Source organism: Sceloporus undulatus, chromosome 2 (assembly GCF_019175285.1).
Source record: "Sceloporus undulatus isolate JIND9_A2432 ecotype Alabama chromosome 2, SceUnd_v1.1, whole genome shotgun sequence".
Taxonomy (NCBI): Eukaryota; Metazoa; Chordata; class Lepidosauria; order Squamata; family Phrynosomatidae; genus Sceloporus; species Sceloporus undulatus.
Genome location: NC_056523.1, coordinates 299294638 through 299310636, shown reverse-complemented (window position 1 = coordinate 299310636; position 15999 = coordinate 299294638). Strand labels below are relative to the sequence as shown.

The 15999-nt window shown below is 42.1% G+C and overlaps 1 protein-coding gene across 1 annotated transcript; it reads right to left on the bottom strand.

The window, feature by feature from the left end:
* Positions 1-935: 935 nt before the first annotated feature.
* PLK2 (polo like kinase 2) lies at positions 936-13132 on the bottom strand. Its single transcript, XM_042453309.1, has 14 exons — positions 12841-13132; positions 9924-10031; positions 9634-9750; positions 9299-9428; positions 8936-9023; positions 8005-8100; positions 7147-7345; positions 6865-7012; positions 6319-6416; positions 4766-4886; positions 4096-4336; positions 3873-4002; positions 3669-3779; positions 936-1696 (listed from the first exon to the last, which is right to left on the bottom strand). Exons 1-14 carry the CDS (start codon positions 13111-13113, stop codon positions 1505-1507), a joined length of 2052 nt encoding a protein of 683 aa, XP_042309243.1. The 5' UTR covers positions 13114-13132; the 3' UTR covers positions 936-1504.
* Positions 13133-15999: the final 2867 nt, after the last annotated feature.

Sequence of the window (15999 nt, the reverse complement as noted above, 5' to 3'; positions counted from 1 at the left end):
ACACCATTTGCACACATTTACTATATTATCTTCTCATCTGAAGCAAAAATGCACAAAACCCCAAACACTTCTCTAAAATGTCTCCCATGTAGTATTCCTATGTAGAACTTTGAATTCACAATTCTGCTTTGTTTGATTTTTGTATTAGCCAGGTTTTATGCAGATGTTTGTTCTTTTTTAAAAAATTAAAAAAATGCCTAGTGGACTGCAATGTTTGTCAAGTTTCCAGTACAAAAGTATTATGCCAAGGAAATATTGGGATGAAAAATGCTGTTTAAGAGCAGTGTTTCTCAAACAGATGGAAAACTCTGGGTATTTTTGGACTTTACCTTCCAGAGATACCTGTCACATAGCCAATGACTGAGAATTCTGGGAGTTGGTCAAACTATCTGGAGCCTTCCTGGTTGAGAATTATTGCTCTGGCACAAAGGTAGGTTATGTAGATCCTTGTAGATTATTCTTTTTTCATTTGCAACTTCCATCCAACTCTAGTTCACACAGCCAATGACAACTCCAATATCTCTATCTGCTATGTTTCAAATGAGATTTTTGCAGTACTGAGAGCTGCAATGCATTGGAATCCTGTACTTCCTCAGAAGCAAGCACCAATGAATTCAGTTGGACTTACTCTCAGGTTAGTGGGTGTAGCATTGCAGCCCTGGTGAAGGATTTCTGATGAAGAGACTGTTTGAAACTAGCCTACAAAACATATCCACCATTTTTGTGTAAACTGCACAGAGCTGTATTATTCAGCATAGCAGTGTATCATCCCATGTTGGTAGATATAAAAGGACAACATATAGTCCAGCCCATCTCAGTAAAGAATCATTTGCTCCTGGCACCAAACAAAAGAAGAAGTTTACTTCATTGACCCTGGAAAGCAGTTCTACCGAGCAGATGCACATAAAACAGAAAAGGCATACTGAAACCATCGCTTCAGGTTTTCCCCAATCTTTATTGCCAACAAAAGTTTATTTAAAAATCACAGTTACAAAAAAAAAAGTGTATAATAAATACTTCACTTTAGGCTGTAATAAATAAAAAAATTATCAACAAGGAATGCACTTTGCCAGCCAAAAGTGTGATCAGTCCTTGGAAGAAATAAGAGGAAACGTATGGCCATAGTTCACAGTTAAGCAGCTATAAGCTGCTCACTTACAGTTATTCCACAACCAGATCTCCCTCCCTCCCAATTCTGAGTGTTATTCACAGTTTAAGTCCTCCATCAGAACAGTTTGTTGCGGAGCTTCAAGTCCAACTCATCTCTTCAGAAGGTGCCAACCAAAAACAAAAATCTGCATTCCAAAGAATTCCTCGTCACACCATTAATCCAAAAAAGAAGATCAAAGGCTCCATGTCTGGTCCCAGCCCAGCACACAAGATGAGATAAGTGTTCGTACCAGTCCCTACTTCTCATTCATGATCATACTCGACTTTCCCTCCCCCAACTGCCGCCGCTGTAGACTTCAGCGAGAGACGTCCTTTTGGTTTTAGGTAAGTTCTTTTAATTACACCTTTGCAACAGCATATTCAATGCATATTCCATTCGATGCTTTAACTCCAGTGAACACCCAGACATCAGAATTGTTGTTAAGCGAAATGTTGTCGATAACCTGTCTTCATTGATGTATGTAAGCAGATACTCCTCGTTTTGGTTGCAAATGATGATTTTTGTGTGATCATGGTAGAAGTTCACCTGTCAAGGAATTAAGATATGCAGCTTAATGCATTTTGTTTCAGCCTTTTAGACATGAGCATGTTTAACACACATTATCTTTGGCAATCCACTGTGTTCAGCAGCTTGTCAGCTAAATGCTTGCTCTGCAGGGCTCCACTCTGGGTGGATTGATTTAAATGGGTCTCTGCTCAGTGAATTTTAATCCACATTTCCTATTTTACATATTCATATTTCCTGAACATGCAAACATACTAACTAGTTGCTGTAAACACATAAGGTGTATGTTTTTGGTAACTAGTAGAGTTATTGCAGCATAATAAAGAAGGTTTGGTCATGAACTGCTGAACTATATCTGCTAAAAGGATGAGGTCTGTTTGGATTCTTAGATTCAAGAGCTATCTAAATCTTATGTATTTAGAGGGAGTAAGTCTCATGCTAGGAAGTGGATTTACTTGTATATAACCAGGCTGTCTATATTTAAAACTCAGGTAAGACAAGACTACAGAATGATCCATACTGGCTGTACAGAAAGACCTTCCTACAGTACAGTAGAACATCTACTCAACTGTAGCACCCACAATTACTTATTTCATAAAGTCCAGTAGTAAGCTCACTAAGATTCATAACAACATAACTCATGATGCTTAATTGCAGGTGATAGACTGGTAGAAGAAATCTTTCATTGTAATGTCATTTGCATTTAACTCTGATAGATGGGCATATTTAAGTTACAAGAGATTACAAATGTAAGCTAACCAATTTTGTAAATATTAGATTCAGATTTACTTTTAAGTCATTACAGTTGGCCCTCTTTATCCATGGATTAAAGCATCCACAGCTTGAAAATATTCCAGAAAAGTATAAATTCCAAATAGAAAACCTTAAATTTCCATTTTATATAAGGGATACCATTTTTGAACCATTATATTTAATGGGCTCAAACATCCACAGATTTTGCTGTCCATGGGGGATCCTGGAACCAAACCCCAGTGGATAACAAAGGTCCACTGTATTTAAAAAGCTGTTGTTTTCAAAAAATAAATGAATAAGGGGTATGTTTTTGTTTTTATCCCCCCCCCCATCATCTAACAGACCAACTGGGTCAATCCCCTTGACTCTTCCTCTACCCCAATAGCATACTAAGATGCCTCACATAAGAGTCACAAGAAGGGATAAGTTCCCAGCACATGGCAGGAAGAACTACATGAACAGCTAGAGTCGGCCCTTAAGTTCCCAGCACATGGCAGGAAGAACTACATGAACAGCTAGAGTCGGCCCATTAAATCCAATTGAACTTCTATAAATACCAAATGACCAAGTTCTCAGAGATTCAATGGGTCTAGTCTGAGAATAAAAAAATGGAAAGTAGGATGGTGCCTTATACTGAGTCAAGGCATCAGTCCATTCAACCCAGTTCTGTCAATTTTGACTAGCAATGGCTTTCTGGGGTTTCAAGCAGGATTCTTTCCTAGCTCTAACTGAACATGCCTGCTGTCCCCTGATGGTCTCCCATCCAAATACTAACAAAAAATCCATGAATGCCTCACATCTGAAATCTCAGAAGATCAGATGTGTTCAATCTGTTGTAGTTTGCATTTAAGCCATGAGTCCAAAGATGAGAGTATAATTATATGTTGCTTTAAATTATGTTTCTTGATTTTAAGAATTGCCTAGAATCACTGCAGGCTGTACTTAATTTGTACAGCCAAGGTTTGGGGGTTTTTTTGTTTTGTTTTTTGCCTATGGATGTTTGTACACTTGTAGCTGGCCTTCTTTATTTGTGGTACTTGTACTTTTGCCCAACAAGACTAGTAAGCAGTCACCACCTTCCTGTAGTCATTTAATGGTCTTGGTTTGCTATCTGCTGTAACATCCAGTTGCAGTGAGAGCTTTAAGACTGTTCATGCTTTTTACACAATAGTACTTGCATGTGTCTTAAGATCTGTGTGTGCCAGCAAATTGGGAGATGCTGAAAAATAACACAGCATACCTGAAATGTGCCATCATTAAAGAGCATCATTAATGCCTTGTCAGATTTTAACCACTGCAGGAGGTAAAGCCTGGGTCTCCGGACATCTGTTACACTGGGGAGGTCCCCTCCCTAAAATGGAGAAAAACACATTGCTTAGAGCAGAGTTTGCCATACCAAGTCATCCACAAAAAGGCTTCCAGATCTTTCATCCCCACAACTTACATCCATGAGGTTCTCTTCCATGTAGTGAGAAAAGTATTTCAGGACAGTCACTTGACTAATGAATTGCTCAGGGGCATCTGTAGCAGAGAAAACTGAGCATTGACCAAGCTCTGCATAATAATGCACTGTTCTGCAAGGCAAAGAGTGAAAAGGGTTAGATTTAAGATGAAGAAAAGGGGAATCATCAGGTAACAGCCCGGATTTATACAAGCCAGCCACTTACTTTTTGTCTGGAAGAAGACTCATGTGAGCACCATTGTTGAAGAGAACACCCACAGTGTGGTCCGAGAGCTGATAGCCAAAGCCATATTTATTTGAATAGTCCACCCATTTTGTGACCCACTGGAAAGAGGCTGTCAGCTGTTCCTTGGGAATGTGGTCCGATTCTGGCATATTCTCCAAACATCCACGTAGCACTCTTGCAACAGTGTCTGCTACACTTCCCATTGTACTATCTTCAAGGCCTGGGAGGGGGAAAGAAGACATGTTCATGGTTTTTGAAACAAAATTTTGGAGCAATTCTACCATATTTAGTTTTTCTGGGTTATTCTCTCCAATTATGCTTAATAAATATGTGAAGATCCTTACTACAGAAATCATACTGCACTTTACTGGACTGGATGAGTGGGAGATTTACCAGCATATTCAGTATTCACATCAGTTTTTAAGGTTCTTTAGGGAAAGCATGCTAGTTCCATGACTTTTCCAACAAATTTGCCACTGATATAACCTATCATTTACCACTGATATACCTCATCATTATGGTATAAAGGGCGTGGGACATAATGTGATTTCCTGGGATTTATTTCACACTGTTCCTTGATGTACAGGCTAAAAAAACCTCCACCTACTCTGCATATGTTGATACAGTAGAAGCCATGTGTCATACTTACATTCACTGCTGCTACTGCAACTTCCCAGAGTTCCTCGAACTATCATCCGGATAGCATCTATTTGTTTAGCTTCTGTTAATATGCTAGGTTTGGCTACAGTGGTGTTGGGAGGCTGGATTTCCTGAAAGAAAGAGAACACCATGTAGATTCCAACAGCCAGCAACAGCTTCCTACACATCCCAGAAACAAACTGCTTCTTCTACTTTATTCTTGAAGATGGGAGGTGGAAAGGCTTATCACTGAACAAGAGTTCAGAAGGCTTTCACGCAGCCAAAATACCAGGAATATTAATTGTGTATCTCTGCACTTCATATGAACTCAGTATGAGGGTTTCCATCATGAAAAACAAGATCATCTTGTCTCAAAGGTGGACAATCGTTTTTTGGTGTTCAACCCACTGGTGCCATCACTCATTCTATAGCCTGTCACCCATGGTAACAGATAGCTTGCATTTACTCATTTCTATGCATAAATGTTAAAAGACCCATTCAAGTAAAACCTGCCTCTGCATTCTCTCTCTTCATCACCTCAGTGCTTGGGAAGGAAAATAACTACCTACTGCTCAGCCCCAGAGTATAATTTCTCTCAGTCTAACAGAGTCTTCCCCAAGATATTGTCCTCCAGATATGTTTCATTATCACTCCTATAATCCCTTAGCCAAACTGTAGCAGTATAGAAGTACCAGCCCAAGACATTTGGAGGGCACCAGACTGGGAAGGCTGCTATAGCTTGCATTCCTGGGCCTAGCAGAGTTAACTTTTTGGACTACAGCTTGAAATACTGGGCTAGCTAGATTCAGGGAGTTACAGTCCAAAAAAAGTAATTCTGACAGCCTCTGATCACAACCAAATATGTTGGAAACAGGTCTACTCAATGAACAACGCATAAGAATATTTTTATTTTGTTTCTTTATTGGATTTATGTCACACCTATCTCCTGGGATGGGATCCAAGGTGGCTTTGGCATTTAGGTTTGGAGTGTTTGTCATTTTGTACTTTTAACCAACTTTGTGACTATAAACAAAAGTGTGTTTTTGTATTGCCACTACCAGCATCCAAATACTAGGCCCCTAGCACTACAGATGTGTTTCAAAGGGAGTGTTTCTGTGTTTGTAAACACCGTTTGAGCACACTGACATTTTCAATCACAGGTTTATCTTAAGCTAAAACCCTTCCAAGGATGAGAGATGGGATACTCAGCTGCATCTCAAAATATATTGCAGTGCAGAGCACAGACACACAAATGCTCAATGATTTGTGCTAATAGGTTCTGGAGTCAACCAAAGCACAGAGATCCCTCAGGCAGATGTCATAGGCTACAACATCCATGAAACGAGGTTATTGCCAAGTTGTCTCCATGGGAAGAACTGCTAGCCACTCATTTTTAGTTCTACTCAGCGATGACAATCAGCCCATTGCAGAAGTATACCAATTATCAGAATCTGTCAGAGTTACTTTTGGACCACAACTCCCACACTGGCTAGATGATTCTGGGACATTAGTCCTGAATAACTTTCCAGTGCTCTCGTAATTACTACATGTGATTACACCTACCTCCTCCAGTCTGTGTTTCAGAGGCGGCTGGGTGATTGAGGTCTTTTTCAAGTCATGTCTAAGCTTATATATTTCTTCATCTTCTTTAGCAAGTCGATCTGAAGAAAAGAACATTGTAAAAATGTAAGTTTTTATGCCATACCACTGTGTGTCTGGTATTTGAGATTTCCGGCTCTATTTCCCAGAGCACACCCTCTTGCTACTTCAATGAAGTCACTGCTACTGTTTTTCTTGGTGACCAGAGAGATACATGCAATTATAACCAAGACAGCACCAATAATGAGTGGGCAGAACAGGAATGACAGCATGTTGCCAATAATAAAGCTGGCATACCAGATTGCCTCTGCTGCCTGTTGACAAAGCCTGGCTGTTTCTGCACCCAGCATGCACAAGCCTTCAGAAGTGGCAGTTTAGAATTAAAGTACTTGCTCCTGGCACATAGCCGAAGGGGAAGGCAACTGAACCTTCTAAGAGGTTGCTACAAATATACTGTGAGTAAGAAACAGGTGTGCAGCAATTTCTACCCAGTCATAAACAGATACATACTGTGTGTGTCGAAATATCTTGCTTTTTCCTTCTTGCCCCCAAAGAGAGCTGCAGCAGCCTTTTTGAAGAAATTCTTTGCAGGGCTTGACAAGTTGAAGTCAGGGACTGTATGACAGCAGCTAGCTGGAAGCCTGTCTGGTGTGAAGCCCTGAGGAAACAAGACATATTAAAAACCGTCTGTCAGCAAGGTGGTGGCTATATTCTGAACAAGGCAAAAACACTGCTACTACCCCAAGTTGCAAAATGAAAAAAAAAAAAAAACCACCAAAAGAGGGTACATACCAGCAAAAAGAAGTCATGCCGAACAATGTCATCTAAGCTGGGGCGATCTTCAGGGTTTTTTGACAACATGGTTGCAATCAAGTGTTTTGCAGGAGGCAAGAGAGATGATGGCAAGGAGTATTTTGCTTCCCTTATACACCTGTATGTTTCCTTTAGATTAGTTGTTTCAAACGGAGGCCTTCCCAGCAGCATTGTATACCTGTCAAGAAAGGAAATAAACTCTCATTATTTCAATTTTACTAGGTTGCCTCTAGGCAACAGTATTTTTCAAATCATTGTATCTAATAAAGCATAAGTTACCAACAGGATTCTAGCCTGGCTATCTAATTCAGCATCCCCATTTCAGCAAATGGCTACTGAGAGTGGGCAATGGATGGCCTGTAAAACATTCATAGAGTACAGGCTTTATATTCAGAAGCCACTGGATTCCATCCTTGTCATTAAGGTAAAATGGTTGTCAGGGGTGGGATAGAGAAGATGAGAAGGACCTCTGCTTGAAATTGCTCTAGCCAGTTAGCCATGAGAGAACTATATTAAGTGAGCCAATAGTCAGACTCAGCCTTAAGCAACTCTCTGTGTATTCAGAAATCCTGTAATCTGACGAGGAAGTTCTGCTCCATCCCATTTCCACTTCTCAGAAGACTAAGATTCCACGTCCCGCATCAGTTCTTGTCCTCCCCCATAACTAACAGAAGTAAATGTGAAATCAGAAATTCTGAAATTCTTAACTGGTGTCATTTATAGATCACATAGTTTGTAACAGTGCACAGTTACTAAGTGAAGGGACCAAGGGAGTGGGGGAATCATTGTATCATGCCTATGCTTAAAAATCCTATTCAGTACTTTTCAGATACTCACATGACACAGCCTAAGGCCCATATATCAGATTCACAGCCATGGCCTTGTTTGTTAAGTACTTCTGGGGAAAGATAATTTGGTGTGCCACAGATTGTTCTGAAGAAAAGAAAATACAATGGAGAATTAAAATCCATCCAGTCAAAAGGAACAAACAGCCTTCTCAGCTTAGAAAACACAGCTGTTTTATGTGCATTCATGAAACCAAAGGCATTGGTGGACATGTTTTAACTAGAACCTCAGTTTGATCAAGAAGCTGTAACTTTAGACATCTCTTGGGCAGATTCCATGTTAACCTTTTACAACTGCCATGATTTAGCTACTCCATCCTCTCATGGGCATGCTTGTAACATTATAGAGTCCAGTTGCAAGAAACAAACTGTGCAATGATTCAGCATACTGCAGTTTTCCTATTACTGCTGAAACCTAATACAGTTACAGTGATGCAGGATTAGCTATGTAACTCCACATTCATCTTCTCCAAATGTGCTGTTTGTGTGTATGTGCTATTGCAATGGGCGGGAGCAAGTCAGCAAAAAATGACAACTGAAGCAGCAATAGTGATGCGTCCTCCAGATATTGCTGGATGGTAGATTCCATCCCCCCCCCCCCCCGGCTAAATTGGCTAGAACTGATAGTAACTGCAGCAGAGTACAGAATCATAGAGCTGGAAGGGATCACAACAGCCATCCAGTATCATTACAGCAATCCTTTGTTGAAGTACCTGAGGAGTAGGTATCCAGCCTATTTAACCACATATGTGGAAATCTATTGGATTATGTCAGAAAACAATTACACGTTACAAAAGCCAGTATCTTCCACTACTGTAGATAAACTAGGAGTTAACTCTCTAAACATTATTCAAAGGAGAACTGGAAGCTAGAAGGCAGTAGAAAAAGTAACTAGGTAATTGCTCTCCTTCTCAAACCCTTACCGTCTCCTGTGCTCCAATGGTTCAAGCCTCGCTGCCAACCCAAAGTCACCCACTTTCAACTCCATAGCATCATTAATGAAGAAGTTACCTGCAGACATAAAGGAAAAGCCAATTGAGTCCAGAGCAGCACAGTAATTCAGTAGACAAGTACTGACATGCGCCTCAAGGAGGCCAGCACATAGCTGAGCTGTTCATTCTTTTATGAATGAGTACTTAATACTCTTACTCAAGCATTCCAGAACTCCCTTGCGGAATAAGCTGATCCCATCAATTAATCTCTGCGAGTGCAGTTTTAACAGCAATTAGGTTTATGACAAAAGCTCTGCTCCTTCAGGAAAGTGACTGGGAGAAGACATATCTTACCTAGCTTCAGATCCCGGTGCAAGATCTCTTGCTCGTGAAGGTATTTTAGTCCTGATACAATCTGCCTGAGGTAGTATCGTACTTCTGGTGCTGTCAAGACCTTCCGTGCTTTCAAAATGTGAGCCATAGACTGATGGGAAGAGGAGAAAGACCCACAAAGTAAGTCATCCAATTGAGCACACCCCTAAGATTTAGGATACATAAAAACGCTAGAGTTAATGCAAAAAAGGACGACCTAGAGAAGCTATGGAAGATACCTTTTACATATTAAACATTTTACATTAGCTGCCGGTGCTGTGAAAGTGAATACTGGATTTCTCCGAACTGATGCTCACCCTTCGGCTGCAGTACTCAAGGAGAATGTAAATGTTCTCTTTGTCCTCAAAGTAGTGGTAGAACTGCACAATGTGCCGGTGATTGAGCATCCTGTGCAACTCAATCTCTTTATCAATCTGGAGAAAATGGGAAAGGAGAACAAAAGCATTATTGGCACTGATGCCCCTGGGAAGAAGAGAGAACTTACACGTGAGTAAGCCACTGGAGGAGGAAGAGGGAAGGGCCACCAAAGCACATAAAGAGATTCCTGAAAGTCATGTCATCAGAGCCAAAATATATATACACACACCTTTTCCCTTTGATGAGGTTTAGCGACTCGGCTGTGAGGAATGATCTTTGCAGCATAGACTTTGTTTGTTGTCAGATCAGTCATCTCATAACATTTTGCAAAGCCACCCTGAAGAGACAAGACAGACAAAGCATATTAGGTGTGACAGCGCAGGAAAAGATATTTTCTCTCCCATTTCCCCACCCTTGCCTTGCCGAGAAATCACAATGAGCCAAGGCTGCGACTGGGAACAACAGAGAACATGGCAAATGAGTGCAAGCCAATTTGTGAGCAACAGGAATGGTTCTGATCTTTGGTCCAAGCATTTAAACATCAGCTCTCAGCTATGCTCTTCTTTCAGTCTACAACACAGGCAGATCCTTGAAGGGTAAGGCAAAAATTATTAAAGCCTCCTATTTTGCAATTAAAACAAAACCTAGACAGAAGCTGCTAAATGTGTGTAACACAATAGCTACCTGCCTTTCCCTCATTGGCCATCTCGTATGAAGCCAGCTGTTTCCCTACAATGATCCTACTCTTTTTGCAACACCATTGTCTACCTCACCCCACACACCGGAGGAAAAGTGCAGCAGATGATAGCTTTCTGCTGCATGTGCATGCAGCAAGAAAGAGATGCAAACAAAATAGCTGTATTCAGGGCTGGTGATATCATTAAACCTACTAGACAGCCGCCTAGGGTGCATATCTCAGTGAGGTGCAGTATGGACTTTTTCGGGGGCACAGTTTTATAGACCTCAGTGGGGTGCAATATTGACTTTGTGGGGACACAGTTTTAGAGGTTTGTTTTTGTAAAACTCTTCTAAAAATACAACTGAAAATGTACATATATACATATATATTCCAAGAGTAACTAATATAATAATATTTGACTTTATCATTCATTATATTCCAATTCACTGTTGTGGGGTTTTTTTTAGTTATGATTCTGTATTAAAAAAACCAACAACAGTGCAATGGGATATAATTAATTATAAAGACTGGTATATTACTTACTCTTGAAACTCAGTAAAAATTTGACAGCTTCAAATTTTATGTTTGTTTTTTTTAAAAATTCCCCTTGCAAAACATAAGCTATTGAAAACTGAAGCTAGCAATTTGGCCTGTGTTGTGTGTGTGTTTTTGCCTTGACTAGGGCAGAAAATACAGCTTGTATTTCTCCTCCACAATGACACACAAGGGCTTCCTCGTCCAATATGGAAGCAGTTGGCTGCACAGGAGCCTTCCCCATCTTTTTGTGAAGCCATCTTCTCCAGGGTACGCTGGTGTGCTTGTGAGCCAAGTTCACAGGCAACTACTCCAAGAACTGACTCAAGGGTTGTGTGAAAATTACATATAAATGTGATGGTTGCGCATTGGAGGACGACACTGGGAGACCAGGATTGGAATCCCAGCCACGGAAACCTACTGGCTGACCTTGGGCAAGTCACACTCTCTCAATCTCAGAGGATGGCAATGGCAACCCTCCCCTGAACAAATCTTGTCAAGAAAACGTGACATTGGGTTCGCCTTAGTGTTGCTCTAAGTCAGGAATGACTTGAACGCACACAATGGCAAAGCTGTGAGGGCAGTTGCCAGTACACAAGTGGAACACACTTCCTAGGAGTGTAGTGGAGTCTCCCTCCTTGGAGGTCTTCAAACGGAGGCTGGATGGCCATTTGTCGGGGATGCTTTGATCTGGATTTCCTGCATGGCAGGGGGTTGGACTGGATGGCCCTTGTGGTCTCTTCCAACTCTATGATTCTAAATTTCAGCTTCCAAGCACACTGGACCGGATTGTCCATCCAAGGCGTGTGATCTCGCCCTTCATTATCCTAATGAGGATATTTTAAATAAATAAATATAGGGAGGAGTGCCTGAGAAAGAGGGAAGGCGGCTGTTTTGGGTTGGACTGAGAGTGTGGTTGGATGGAGAGGCTGTGAAGAAAGAGAGAGAGAGAGGAGAAAGAGAAAGAGGGTGCTAGCAAGGATGGCAACGAAGGCAGATCAGGTTCAGCGTGACCACGTCTCCTAAGCACCAAGAAGGACCAAGTGCCACAACATGGAGGGCAGGCCAGAAAAAATAATGGAGGGCACGGCCAAAGGAAAGTGCAAAACACTCATATAAATATCAATTCATGCTTCTTAGTCATGCTCAACAGTCATATAGATATCAATTTCTGATTCTTGTTCCATGCTCAGAATGGAGGCCCTTTTGGAATCCCTCCTGGCTGAAATGGAGGGCAGGTCCAGAAAAAGGAGGACGCCTGGTGACCCTGATTGGGGGGGGGGGGGGATAGTGAGTCGGGTCCTCAGCAGTGTAAAATGTTGAGACATTCAAGTAAGAAAAAGAAAGAATGGAGGATATGACAGAAAAAAAGCTAAACCAACTACTATTAAACATCAATTCCTCTTTTTGGTTCTGCTCAGAATGGAAGACCTTTGGGGAATTGCTCCTGGATAAGAGGTAGAAAAGGCGGACAGGTCCGGAAAAAGGAGGTCCTTTGGCCACCCTAACCACAAAAGGCAAGGCAAAATGGAGGACATTGGAGGAAGATGGAGGACATGCTCAAAGATGATGCCGATTCCTTCCGGTTAGTCCTGCTCAACATGGAGGACATGGGGGGGCATTCCCTCCTGGAAAGGAGGTTGAAATGGAAGACAGGTCCGGGAAATGGAGGAGGACCTCTGGCCACCCTAACCGCAAAAGGAGGACTCAGGCATGGCAAAATAGAGGACATTCAAGAAAAATGGAGGGCATGATCACAGGTGATGTCGATTTCTAGTGATTAGTCCTGATCAACGAGGAGGACATTGGGGGGTGTTCCCTTCTGGAGAGGAGGCTGAAATGGAGGACGGGTCCGGGAAAAGCAGGACAGGACCAGTCTCTTGGCCAGGTTGGTCCAGTGCCGCTCGAGGCCACTAAACCCGGAGTCCTTTACCTTGCCCAGGACTTTCCCCCGGCAGTAGCGCCTTCCAGTGGTGGGGTCGGTAATAATCCGGGAGATCTCGGTAGCAGTGGCGGCGGCGGCGGCAGAGGCAGCGAGTGGATGATGGGGATGCTGCTCCGAAGTCTCAGCAGCAGCACCGGCTGCCTTCTTCCTCCGCGCCTCCCCGCTGCAGGCTTTGCCCAGCGCCTGCTCGCTCATCTTGCTGTTGCTGCTCCCTCCGTTGCTGCTCCCCGGCTGGTAAGCGATAGTCCTCAGTAGATCCATGCCTGCTACCCACCCCCACTCCTGCGCTGTGCGAGCCCAAAGCCCTGCGCGGGAGCTTTTATAGACAGCCCCAGGAGGCCCCGCCTCCGAACTCGCTGCGTCACAATGCTCCGGATTCTAAGCCCGCCCCCTCTTCCTCCTCCGCCTCCTCCCCCGCCTTCCAGGGAAAGAAGCAGCGTTCCCTGGACCTTCCAGCTGACCCTCCAGGAGGATGCGTCCGGGAAACTGGCCGAAGGGGGAGTTTAATCCTCTTAATCCTGTATTTGATACTCTACCTAGAGAGAGCGTGTAGCCCCTTTGAGACTCAGGTCTCAGATGCACTTGGATATAATAATAATAACAATAATAATAATGATGATGATAATGTACCTTTGAGACTCACTGGAAGAAAGAAATTGGCAGCATGAGCTTCCCTAGGCTTCAGTCTACTTCCTCAGGTGTATTTGGATATTATGATAAAATAATAATATAGAGATCTTGTAGCACCCTTGACACTCACTGAAAGAAAGAAATTGGCACATGAGGTTTCCTAGACTTCAGTCTCTGCTTCCTCAGTGGTCCCCAAACTGTGCCCTTGAGGTGATGTTGGACTTCAGCTCCCAGAAGCCTCAGCCATGTTAGCCAATAGTCTGGTATTCTGGGAGCTGAAGTCCGAGATTCCCTTAAAGAGCACAGTTTGTAGGGACCACTAGTTTGATACTGTTCATCGCTTAGATTTTACTATGACCTGTTACAGACTGCCAAAATAAAGCTGCTTTGGGTCTCTTTGGAGGTATGCTGTTTAAATGATGCATGGGTCCTAAGAGTCCAGAGGTCACGCCAAAGCCACACTCCATTCCTAAGCACTGGAGTGCAGCTTTGGTGCAGCTTCCGGATTCTTAGGATGCATGCATCATTTAAACAGCATACCTCCAAAGAGACCCGAAGCAGCTTTATTTTGGCAGTCTGTAACAGGCCTATATGTATTTGTATGCCCTATTGCCATGTATGAATGTGAGGGCTGGTCAGCTAAGAAAGCGGATAGGAAGACAATTCATTTTGAGATGTGGTGCTGGAGGAGAGTCCTGAGGTTACCATGGACAGCCAAGAAGGCAAACAAATGGGTCAGATTAAACCAGAAATCTCTCTGGATGACAAGACTGAGGCTGTTGTACTTTGGGCACATCATGAGGAGGCATGACTCACTGGAAAAAACCAATAATGCTCGGAAAGGTGGAGGGAAGCAGAAAGAGAGGAAGGCCACATGCTAGATGGATGGAATCTATGAAGATTGTATGTACAGCGCTGTGTAAATTTACAGCGCTTCATAAATAAAGATTAATAATAATAATAATAGGAGGTCATAGGTCTGAGTTTGCAGGACCCAAGCAGGACCCGAGCATCTACAGGGTCACCATGGGCCGAGATTGACTCGAGGGTGGATAACAACAACAATTACAGTATGTATAGTTTTATGCTTTATGAATTTTAGATTCTACAGGCAGGTGATACAGTGGACCCTTGTTATCCACTGGGATTTGGTTCCAAGATCCCCCGTGGATAACAAAATCTGTGGATGCTCAAGTCCCATTAAATATAATGAAATAGCAAAATGGTGTCCCTTTATAAAAATGGAAAATCAAGTTTTGATATTTGAAATGTATACTTTTTTTTTAACATTTTCAAACTGTGGATGCTTGAATCCATGTATAAAAAAATCCGTGTATAAGAAGGGCCGACTGCATGTTGTTTTGATGATGTCATGCAAATTTATGGCACTATATAAATAAACAACAACAATAATAATAATAATGACCAAGCACTGCAAAAGGGAGGACGTTCTAAGAAAAATGGGCATTCAAGGAAATATGTCCAAAGGTTCAAAACAATCTGCAGAAATAATCCAGTTTGAGACCGCTTTAACTGCCCCGGTTCAGGGCTAGAGAATCCTGGGGATTGTACAGTAGTTTGCTGTGGCACCAGAGCTCTCTGACAGAGAAGGCTCAGTGTCTCACAAAACTAGAGTTCCCAGAATTCTCTAGCCAGGACAGTGAAAGCAGTCTCAAACTGGATTATTTCTGCAGCGTGTTTAGACTTAAGTAACTGAAAACAGGATACCAGTGAACCACAACTGAAAACAGAACAGCATCCTATGAAAAGCTCTTGGACCACTTTGAGGCTGACATCCTGTTCAGTGTCAATGGATTGTAAACTGGATTTACAATTGTGTACCTACTGGAGATTCACGCTTTCAATTGCCATTGACCAAACTTCATACCAAAAACCTATCTTTGCAGCCTGGCAGTGACCTGACTTGAAATGTTTCTGATGTGCTGGACATCAAGGTGCTGGAAAGTTATTGAATGATAGCACATCTGAGTATGCATGTCTACCAGACTCCTGCCAGTCAGAAATGACAATACAATGAGCCCTTGATATTGGTTCCAGGACTTGCGATGGGTAACAAAATCCATGGATACTCAAGTCCCATTGAATACAGTGGTGTGACATAAATGGTATTCTTTATATTCTTTGGGAAGATCAAGATTTGCTTTTGGAAATTATATATTTTAATATATATATATATATATATATATATATATATATATATATATATATATAAAAACATTAATAAGAAATCTGTGGCTACAAGGGGCCAACTGTACTAGGCTACATGGACCAAGGCCCTGATTCAGTAAAAGACAGCTTCATATGGCTGCAGAAAAAAAATGGTGTGTGTGTGTATGTGAAAATCACCTCCTTCACTTTCTCCTCACAAAAGGATTCACTGGCCCACAGAGCCTTCCATCAGCTAGGAGATATGATTGGTTAAACCTGTTGTATGTGGAGTGATGATGTTGACTCTTCCACAGAAAGCAATTGGTGTAACCTCATTCTCCTTTGTTT

Coding starts and splice junctions, on each gene's coding strand:
- PLK2 (XM_042453309.1), bottom strand. CDS start 13,113: ATGGATCTACTGAGGACTATCGCTTACCAGCCGGGGAGCAGCAACGGA. Junction 4,003..4,095: donor AGTCTTCTTCCAGACAAAAA/GTAAGTGGCTGG, acceptor TTTGCCTTGCAG/AACAGTGCATTATTATGCAG. Junction 3,780..3,872: donor TGGAAGAGAACCTCATGGAT/GTAAGTTGTGGG, acceptor TCTCCATTTTAG/GGAGGGGACCTCCCCAGTGT.